Raw genomic sequence first — 10,928 nt, forward strand, 5'->3', positions numbered from 1 at the left:
GCCGCAGGAAGGCGACCCGCCCCTCTCTTCCCCGGGTCGCCCTCCTAGAGCAGGGGGTCTTCAAACTTGGCCCTTTTATGACTTGTGGACTTCAACTCCCAGAATTCCTCAGCCAACATGGCTGGCTGAGGAATTCTGGGGGTTGAAGTCCACGAGACATAAAAGGGCCAAGTTTGAAGACCCCTGTCCTAGAGGGTATAGTCAAGGCTATGGTCTTCCCAGTTGCAATGTATGGCAGTGAAAGTTGGACCATAAGAAAGGCTGAGCGCCAAAGAATTGAGGCCTTTGAACTATGGTGCTGGAGAAGACTCCTGCGAGTCCCTTGGACTGCAAAGCGATCAAACCGGTCAGTCCTAGAGGAGATCAATCCCGACTGCTCTTTAGAAGGCCAGATCCTGAAGCTAAAACTTAAATACTTTGGCCACCTAATGAGAAGGAAGGACTCACTGGAGAAGAGCCTAATGCTGGGAAAGATTGAGGGCAATAGAAGAAGGGGACGACAGAGAATGAGGTGGCTGGCTGGAGTCACTGAAGCAGTAGGCGTGAGCTTAAATGGACTCCAGAAGATGGTAGAGGACAGGAAGGCCTGGAGGAACATTGTCCATAGGGTCGCGATGGGTCGGACACGACTTCGCAGCTAACAACAACAACCTAGAGGGTGGCCGACTCGAGGGCGCTTGCGCAAGGCGAAAGTTGGGCGGGCCGGTGGGCGGGAAGCGCGGCGAGGTTTCTCTTTTCCATCCGCCAGCTTCCCTTTTCTCCCGGGAGGCTTCCGCCGGGCTAACGCCAGCATGTCGGAGAGGCTCAGCAAGCCGACGTGCCTCATCGTGGCCAGCGCCGCTGCTGCAGGTGAGGCCGGTGGCTCTGGCCCTCCCCGCCCTCTTCTTTGGCTCTTCCGGGCGAGGGCGGCGGACCTGAGCGCTGAATAGAAGGGCGAGGCAGGGAGGTCGAGCGAATCGCCCCTGAAAGGCGTACGTTGTCGGGGGCAGCAGCCCCTCTCCCGGTGTGGTGTGTGTGTGTGTGTGGCTTGTCCAACCTTTGATACTCTACTCCAGCGTTTCCCAACCTTAGGAACTTGAAGATGCGTGGACTTCAACTCCCAGAATTCCCCAGCCAGCTATGCTGGCTGGGGAATTCTGGGAGTTGAAGTCCACGCATCTTCAAGTTCCTAAGGTTGGGAAACGCTGCTCTACTCTGCGCATGGCTGGACGCAGGAGATGGAGAAGGCTATTCCCGGCAGCTTGATCAATACGGTAATGGCAGGGGGAGACTGTCTGGCTGGGTCGGAGTGATGGGTCTTTAAGGCAAAAGAGAAACTCTGCTTCAAGTGGAATTCATCTTCTCGATTTACCTGGGCTGTGCCGTATAATGGTTCCTGACGGCAGCACGGAAGTTATTTGCCGCTGTTTTCTCCTGCCCTGGATGACATTTCCAATGTAGTCTTGAGATTTCTTGGTGGTCTCCCATCCACATATAAACTTGGCCTTTGTCTTTTTTTTTTTAATCAGCCAAGGTCAAGTAGGGCTGCATCTAGTTAGGTGTCTATTGCATTTTATGTGCGCATGATCAGCGTTCGATTAGTTGCCATGCTGTAATTTCTGCATAGTATTAACATGTTTTTATGGTCTTATAAACATGTTGTGCTTCAGCTCTCTTAAACCCTAACTAGGCTTTCTGTTTTCTGCCTGAAAGAACCTAGAAATGTCAGGGCTGTTGGTCTGTTCATTGAAGCTTATTAGCGCTCTTGGTTGAATCTTCTGTTTTACTTTATTTATGTATAGTATTTATATTATTTTTAAGATATACTTCCCTTCAGGAGCTCACCTAGCAGCCTTCAAAGAGAAAGGTGGTCTTCAGTTTAAGTCTCCCCATGGTACTCCAATAGCTTCATCTCTTCGCTACATTGCCTTTATATATATGTACATATATACTGTCTCTTTTTGTATATGTTCCTTCTTTTGTTACAAAACCTTTTAGTTTTTAATGACTCTCTTCTTAAGGAATTTAGGGTTGTTCTCTGAAGTTGGTTAGCCTTAGCAAGTTTTGCCTATCCTGTTTTTGTATGTTCAAGATCAACATGAAAATGATCAAGTCTTTTGTTGTTTTTTTACTTTGAGGAATGTGAAGGCTATCAAGTATGCATGTTTAGTAAGAATAATCAGTGAATGCTAAGGCTCCCATATTTGCGTTGTAAAAAAAAGCCAGGTGGCTTTTCCAGTATGTCTCTGCTGCTGTCTAGGTGACATCCAGATTTTATTCCCCTAGATATGACAGCCAATGTTCCCCCCCACCACACCATATATGAGAAGCTCCCACTACACATATAATGTGCTTATATCTGTCCACCAGGTGTATCAGCTGATTCTTTCTTCCACTCTTTTACATTGGCCAGCTCTGCTTTTAATCTACAAGTTGCTACCCCAGGGGTAAGTAAATAAGTGTTCCATGTTAGTTTTATTAAGTAGGTGATGAAATAGATTCTTCCTCAGGCAAGGATTAAAAAAGAGGAAGCAAGTAGCTGTTACAGGAAATGATGGCCTTCAGACATGGTCTTAAAAGGGAATGTAATCAGAAATTGCAGTGTGCCAAACTAGGCACCGAGAGATAACATTCACCTGCTTTTAGTGAAGTAGAAGAAAATAATTTTTATCCACCAGTTCTTTAGTAGATTTATTTTTCTCTTTCGTTTTCATATGCAATTTCCTAATGGGGGTCTCAGAATACAGGAATGGGTAAATGCAATGTTTTATTAAAAAGCAACTAAATCCAGCTAAGCTCTTTTAAGAGTAGTGCACAAGTTGTAAATGTACAATATTTTTTTGGGGGGGGGTTGTTTGTGTGTATTGGCCAGTATTTCCATTTTGGATCATATGAAAAGTGATGTCTTCATTTAGCACCAATAACACTGTTTTTACTTCATGGAGATAGGCTATTGCTTTTTTTTCAAATATTTTTTTCTTTCACTTAATGTTTATTCCAAAGACTTATTATAAGTAGATGCATTAATTGGGCTTTGCTGTTGTAGGGGAAGCCAATTGACTTTGTTGGGGTTAATGAAGCAAATATGCGTTGGATCCAGGATTTTCGTATGAAATCCTACGCAAATCCGGCCAAGTTGGAATCAACAGATGGTGAGATATTTTTTGACTTGTGACTGGACGTATCTCTCTTCATTACCTACACAGTAAATGGTCTTTTCAGTATCTGGATACTCCGCCAGATATAACATGTTAAAATAAAGATAATTTAAATCGATAATCAAATTGCCTATTATTGTTCCATTTGCATTTTTAGGAGGAAAATATAAAGTTTGCTCTCAAAGCTTTGATTGTTTTTATAGTTCAGAGCCAATAAAAGCCATGGTTTCATATTTCCCCTTGGCATATTTTAGGAGTTTGTTTTCACCTTTAACCAAACTCACTTAATGGTTTCTTTAAATTATTATAATTGAGAGCAATTTACAGTCAAACTAGTTTCAGATTCTGTTTTGTTTTCAGAACAGGTAGTACAGATTTGAGACATTAGGCAGTAGTGATGATGGGATGGGTATAATGATTACATTTTTAAAGGATGGCTAATATATGAGCAGGGACGCGGTGGCTCAGTGGGTTAGGATGCTGAGCTTGTCAATCAGAAGGTCGGCAGTTTGGCGGGTCAAATCCCGAGTGCCGCATAACAGAGTGAGCGCCTGTTACTCGTCCCAGCTTCTGCCAACCTAGCAGTTCGAAAGCACCTAAAAATGCAAGTAGAAAAATAGGGACCGCTACGGTGGGAAGGTAACAGCGTTCCGTGCGCCTTTGGCGTCTAGTCATGCCGGCCACATGACCACGGAGACGTCCTCGGACAAGCGCTGGCTCTTCGGCTTTGAAACGGAGATGAGCAGCGGCCCCTAGAGTCGGAAACAACTAGCACGCATGTGCAGGGGAACCTTTACCTTTTTATGAGCAGTGTTCCCTTTGCTTGTTTCCTCCTTGCCTTTCTCACAGATAACTAGCTGTATGTATCCCGAAGGGCACTGAGCTTTTAGGGGCAAATGGGGAAGCAAATCAGTTTGTTCTGATAGCAGAAAAGTTGGGCAGATTGAATATACCTTTGGGATACATTGATCTTGTCCTGGGCTTGAACATTGTTTGGGAATACCGAGTGGGTTGCAGACAAGCTATTACTAGACAAGCTAGTTAAATTTAATTTAAATATTAGTTTATAATTTTTATGTAATAGGACCTTCATATATTGCTATTGAAAGTTAGTAGCAAATAAGACGGGAGGAAATGCTTTAGGAGAGCACTGTCTTTTGAGTCATCTCTGCCCTCTCTAGTTTTGAATAATACAACTCAGCTTTGCCTGTGCTTCCTACCTAGGTGCAAGATACCATGCCTTGTTGATTCCTGACTGTCCTGGTGCCTTGACGGATCTAACAAATAGTGGCTACTTAGCTAGAATATTGCAGCATTTCAGTTCGGAGAACAGTAGGTAAACTTCCTTGGTGTTTTATGTGCTATTGTGTACATCGAGACACCATAGATAAGGAAGCATGTTGCATAAAAGTGATTAATGTATAAGATGCACATACCATATTACTTTTAGTATTTCTTCTACTTTAACTCTAGTTAGTCCTTAAAAGATTTTGGACAATATAGCAGATATACAATCTGCTGAATAATTGTTAGGAATGCATGAAAAGAATAGATTTGAATATGCATTGCTTATTCTGTTCTCATCAATATTGTACCTTTCCCTGTTGCATTTTTTAAAAAAAAACGTTTAGTAGGAAATAATAAACATTGCATTTATATAGCATGTGATACACTGTTTTTGAAAGAACGATCCATTTCAAAATAGCATTTTCATAAAACCCTGAAGATTTTATATAAAGGTTTATTTTTTAATAGAGCCTATTTGTGCTATTGGAAATGGAGTTGCTGCCTTATGTTGTGCCACGAATGAAGACAAGTCTTGGGTATTTCAAGAATACAGCTTAACAGGGGTAGGTGTTCTATGCTGAAGGAAGAGTGCATTTTTCACAATAGATGGCTCTCTTGAAAACTATGTGACGTAGAAACCTAAGTGATGTAAAGTTAAGTCTCTTTGAATAAAACTATTTCCTGTAATTTCACAGATTTACCTATGTAGTATCTGTGTTTGTATTGTCTTATTTTTCTTGTTTTCAATGTCCTGGTCTAGCCTACAACCCTGGAATTTACTAATGGTCTCCCATCTGGTCTGATCCTGCTACATTTTTGGAGATAGATCAAGATTGCTGGGTGCTGCTAAATATCCAGGCAATATGATGTAGCTTATTATTTTTGTTTTTCATAGATGGCTGAATTTCTCATATTATAGTCATAGATCTTACTCAAGATTTATGTGTTTGCTGAAGCACATCCCATTTACTTGCATTCAATTTTATCACCACGAAAGAGTATACTTCCTTTAAAAAACTTTGAAATCTAGCTTTATATCCAAGAGATTCTCAAGTACGTTAGTAATCCCAAGATAATCACATGCAGAGTATAAACACAGTTATAGCTACAATGAAACTGAATTAGTAATTGTTAGTGGAATGGTTTGCAACAGTAATACATTTAATTCTGTATTTCATATAAAGTGATCCTGACTTTATTTTCTTGATTAGGAACTGCTTTGTTGAATTATGTGAAGTTCTATTTAGTTCTTTAACCAAAACGTGACTCTTCCTTCATAGGTTTCAGTATAATACAATGTAAAAATATTAGTTATCATTTTGTTTCTTCCAGCCTTCTGTCTATGAACTTGTAAGACTTCCTAGTTTTGCTAGTTTACCAATTATTGTTGAAGATTTTTCAAAAGATGCTGGAGCTACTTTTAGTGGTATGTCATTTTAATATTTTCTGCTGACATAGATTTTTATTAATACTTGTTAAAATCAATATATATGTAGAATCACTAAACAATTTTGTAAACACATTAAAGTAGAAAGTATTGTGTAGTAATTACAGTATTTATAGGAATTTAAAGTATGGCTGACTGGGATTTCTTTTTACATACCTTGTGATTTTAAGAATGCAGTACAAGACAATTGTTTTTTCAAGGCTATAGAAACTACTTTGACTTGGTTGCCCACCTGATAAATAGCATCAAATTTGCAGCACTGTGGTCATAGCAATGAATAGTTACACCACTCTCTCTCCCCCCCCATTAAAAAGCTTTAAGAGATGCATTTTTCGTAAATTAGGAAACTAAACTTCAAACAGTGCTGCTGCTGATTAATAGCAAAGTGTGCAAGGTAGCAGTCTCGGAATAATAGCACTTAGCAATAGCACTTATTTATATTTTTTATATATATTTAGTTACATTTATATACCGCCCTTTCCCTGAGGACTCAGGGCGGTTTACAGGGAATTAAAAAATCCACCATACAAAAGTTAAAACCAAATTAAAAAATATTAAATTGACCCTGTACACTTAAAACCCCAATTAAAAATTTCTCCTCAGCCTGGGCCCGAGAGCTCAAAGAGCCAGGTCTTCAGGCCCCGGCGGAATGAACGGAGGTCGGGGGCAGTTCTCAGCTCCACCGGCAGCTGGTTCCAGAGGGCAGGCGCCCCCACTGAGAAGGCCCTGTCCCTGGGTGTCACCCGCCGGCAATCTCTCACCGGCAGAACCCTGAGCAGACCCTCCCTGTGGGAGCGCACTGGGCGAAGGGCGTTTGATGCCGGCAGCAGGTGTTCCCTCAAATAACCCAGACCCAGGCCATGTAGGGCTTTATAGGTAATAACCAGCACCTTGAATTTCACCCGGAGGGCAACCGGAAGCCAATGCAGCTCGCGGAGTAGAGGTGTTACATGGGAGTATCGGGAAACCCCCATTACAACTCGCGCGGCCGCATTCTGCACCAGTTGAAGCCTCCGAGTGGTCTTCAAGGGCAGCCCCATGTAGAGAGCGTTACAGTAGTCCAAACGGGAGGTCACAAGCGCATGAGTAACTGTGCGTAGGGCGTCTCGGTCCAGATAGGGACGCAACTGGCGCACCAGGCGAACCTGTGCAAAAGCCCCCCTGGTCACGGCTCCTATATGGACTTCAAAATTGAGCCGTGAGTCCAGGAGGACGCCCAGGTTGCGAGCCCTATCAACGGGGGTAACACCTCACCCCCCATCATTAAGGATGGAATAACTTGGTTAACCCGAGATGCCGATATGCACAGCCACTCAGTCTTGGCGGGATTGAGACGAAGCCTGTTTCTCCCCATCCAGACCTGAACCGCCTCCAGGCACCGGGACATCACGGAGAGGGCATCACTGGGTTGGTTCGGGGTGGAAAGAAAAAGTTGGGTATCATCAGCGTACTGTTGATACCCCACCCCAAAGCCACGAATGATCTCGCCCAGCGGCTTCATATAGATGTTGAACAGGAGGGGCGAGAGAACCGACCCCTGAGGAACTCCACAAATGAGAGACCTCGGGGCGGATCTCTGCCCTCCCGCCAACACCGACTGCGAGCGGCCCTGGAGGTAGGAGGAGAACCACCGTAAAACGGTGCCTCCCACTCCCAACCCCCTGAGACGCCGCAGCAGGATACCATGGTCGATGGTATCGAACGCCGCTGAGAGTCAAAGTCCAAGCCGGTCCGGATCCGAGCGATTTTGTCCACCAGATGATGACTAAACTCCTCGGCTCGTCCCTGCAAGGGATCCACTCTCACCTCCTGGTTAAGGAGGGAGCGAGTCACCCTAAACAGGGCGGCCTGTACTGCTTCATGGTGCTTTACAACGCCCTCTAAGCGGTTTACAGAGTCGGCATATTGCCCCCAACAATCTGGCTCTTCATTTTACTGATCTCGGAAGGATGGAAGGCTGTGTCAACTTTGAGCCGGTGAGGATCAAACTGCCAAAAAGGAACATTTTCCTTAGGTTTTTGAAAAATGATATATCGTTACAAGTGTAAATTAAGATGTGAATATATATTTCCACTGCAGCCAGCAAGGTAGATGCAGTTCACGTCGTGCTTGACAGACACCTTGTCACTGGACAAAATGAAAATTCTACTGTGGCAGCTGTGCAGAATCTTATTTTTCTCTGCAATGGCAGGTAAGAAAACGCAGGTGGGATTAGTAGTAAAATACAGAATTTTTGCTTTTGCAAATGCATCCCTGCATTATTTTTTTATTTTTTATTTTAATTCCATTTATATCCCGCCCTTCTCCGAAGACTCAGGGCGGCTTACAAGCCTAGCAGTAAACTGTTATCAGTTTGGTAATTTGTGCCAGCATTCTTCACCCCTACCTCAAAATGGAGTCAATTTGAAGTTGTTGCTACAAATTTGTCAATTTGAGATTGTTGTTAGAATAAGAGGTAGGAGTATTCTCAAGCACTTTATTCCTTAAATGTATCATATGGAAATCTTTCTATACTGATTAACTCAATATAACGTTTCTTTCAGCAGAAAATGACGGAAATATCTCTGTGACTGAGCAGAATAAATGAACATGGAAGAATTATTTGACTTGTGAAAATTGCTAACCTTTCATTTATCAACCAATAGAGAAGAACACAGCTGATTTTTTAAAGGTGGCATTTTGTAGCTCAAGAACAAGCAAATAATATTCTTAAATTTATATAGTAAGGCCTGACTGTTATCAGATGTGACAGCATTCATAGACATTCATTGTTTGTATGAGTCTAAGAATAATATATTTTCTCCTACCTCCCACTTTCATAAACTAAGGATAAATTGATTTGAAAGATTTCAGTTACAATTCCCTTTGTTTCTGAACTTCCATCAACTGTAATCTGTTTAAATCATTTCTTCTTAGCTAAGTTTCCCATTGTGCTTGATCTGGGCTAAGTAAGTAATCTGATAAATCAAGGCTGAATCTATTAGCTCTATGTTATCATTTCAGATTGTGAATTAAGTTTCAAACTATGGGACTATAGTGACTTTTTTCATATATAGGAATACATGTTGTAAAGGTTACAGCGAGAGATACTAGTAACAAGTGAACTTCAAGAAAAGGAACAATTAACTGTAAAAATAATTTTACAATGGGACAGGGTAGTTTTATTTAATAGAGATGTTTAGTGTTTTCCATGTGTTCATTTGTTGTAGCATGACAATAGTGGTTCATTTATTTTGCTTACTATAGAAAGCTTTTGATTGATTAAACTTTTATTTCAGCTTTGTGTCGTGTAACTTCATGATAGTGATTGGCCATATTTGTGAATATAACTTCTCAATTTTATTCTTGAATTAAGTCATTGACAATGTGAAGGCTTCGCACTAGCTTATTAACTCTATTCAAGTTGTAGGTTGTAGAACTTACTGTATCTGTTAATGGTAGAAATAGTACCCAGCTTGCATAGATTATGTACAGCACAATTTTGACTCAAGACTGAAGAAGTACTTGAGATTTTCCTGCAAACTACAGTTTGAGAATCAAGGGTTAGATTCATATAATAGACTAAATAACACACCAGCCAACCTCTGTAGTCTAGTGTGAATCTATTCCATATGGTTACCTTAAAGATTGTGTAAACTCAGACAGTTTGGGTAATGCAGACAGTCATAGAGTAGTTTTACTGCAGCACAGGAACCAGAGGAAAGATGTATATTATTATTTTTTTGAAAAAAGCAGACTACACCCAAGTTAAAGCAACTGTTCCAGAATTACAAAACTTAAAAAGTTTCAATAGTACTTGAGCTCTAGGTTTCTTTTAGATTCCACTGCAATACCTGACCAATAAGAAAAGAATATATAGCCGAGGATTGAACTGTGGATTCCTTGGTGCTCAACACTGATGTTACTCAGATAATGAAACATCTGCAAGCAAACAACCACATTCAGAGTACCAAAGATTCCACTGTACAATAGCTAAGGTTTGCATTTTGTAAAAATTGCTCCATTGTTGCCAAGTGGACAGCTTAGGGGGAGGGGGGGACAAGTTAGAGGAGGTTACTGATGTTATTACTCCCAAGCTGTTATCAGTAGTACTTTAAAACTACTCAGAAGACCTCTTTCTTGCATAAAAGATTATTGTCAGTTAATAAAACGGTATAAAAATATATGGACACAATCTACATTCAGATTATGATGGGAAAATAGAAGTGCTTAATGAAATACATGAATTCTTTCTTGACTCGTGCAGCCCTTAGATATCACCACTATACTTGTTCCTAAGGTGCTTTTTTCCCCCCAAAAGGCAACCGGACTGACTTTGTTTTTCCATGAAGACATTTTGCTTCTTATCTAAGAAGCTCCTTCAATTCTTACTGAATGGTGGGAGATGAAAGGATTTATATTCCTTGCAGTCATCTGATCATCATCTGGTCACCACTATACTTTTAAATCAGAACTATGCCAAACTGAGATCTCCTCCCCAGTATTGCCCTTAGAAGTCTTGTACTATATCTGACAGGGTTCGATCCAAAGAAATAGTGCACTATTAATGGCCATTTGAAAAGAGCTTTGCTACTGTTTGAAAAGGGATGCGGTGGTTCAGTGGGTTAGGACACTGAGCCTGTCAATCAGATGGTTGGCAGTTTGGCGGGTTGAATCCTGAGTGCCGCGTAACAGAGTGAGCGCCTGTTACTTGTCCCAGCTTCTGCCAACCTAGCAATTCGAAAGCACGTAAAAATGCAAGTAGAAAAATAGGGACCACTACGGTGGGAAGGTAACAGCGCTCCGTGCCCCTCTGGTGTCTAGTCATGCTGGCCACATGACCACGGAGACGTCCTTGGACAAGTGCTGGCTCTTCGGCTTTGAAACGGAGATGAGCACCGGCCCCTAGAGTCAGAAACGACTAGCACGCATGCATGGGGGAACCTTTACCTTACTGTTTGAAAATCACATTTAAAATGGGGGAAGGCACTGAAGATGTTCAATGCAGTTGCAACAATGCCTCAGATTCTGAGAAAAGCAATATCGGTTTAAAGTTTAGGCATGTGGGCCAAGAAGCA

At 41.7% G+C, this 10,928-nt stretch overlaps 1 protein-coding gene across 2 annotated transcripts; it reads left to right on the plus strand.

Annotated features, from left to right (window-relative positions):
• Nucleotides 1-728: 728 nt before the first annotated feature.
• GATD1 (glutamine amidotransferase class 1 domain containing 1) lies at nucleotides 729-9,442 on the plus strand. 2 transcript variants are annotated; one of them, XM_083371974.1, is made up of 8 exons: nucleotides 729-849; nucleotides 2,350-2,426; nucleotides 3,026-3,131; nucleotides 4,362-4,469; nucleotides 4,893-4,987; nucleotides 5,757-5,850; nucleotides 7,951-8,062; nucleotides 8,415-9,442. In XM_083371974.1, exons 1-8 carry the CDS (start codon nucleotides 792-794, stop codon nucleotides 8,422-8,424), a joined length of 660 nt encoding a protein of 219 aa, XP_083228100.1. In that variant the 5' UTR covers nucleotides 729-791; the 3' UTR covers nucleotides 8,425-9,442. The 2 variants fall into 2 exon arrangements, with proteins under 2 accessions (XP_083228100.1, XP_083228101.1); XM_083371975.1 differs by having other exon boundaries at nucleotides 8,418-9,442.
• Nucleotides 9,443-10,928: the final 1,486 nt, after the last annotated feature.

Source organism: Vipera ursinii (assembly GCF_947247035.1).
Source record: "Vipera ursinii genome assembly, chromosome: 1".
Classification (NCBI taxonomy): domain Eukaryota; kingdom Metazoa; phylum Chordata; class Lepidosauria; order Squamata; family Viperidae; genus Vipera; species Vipera ursinii.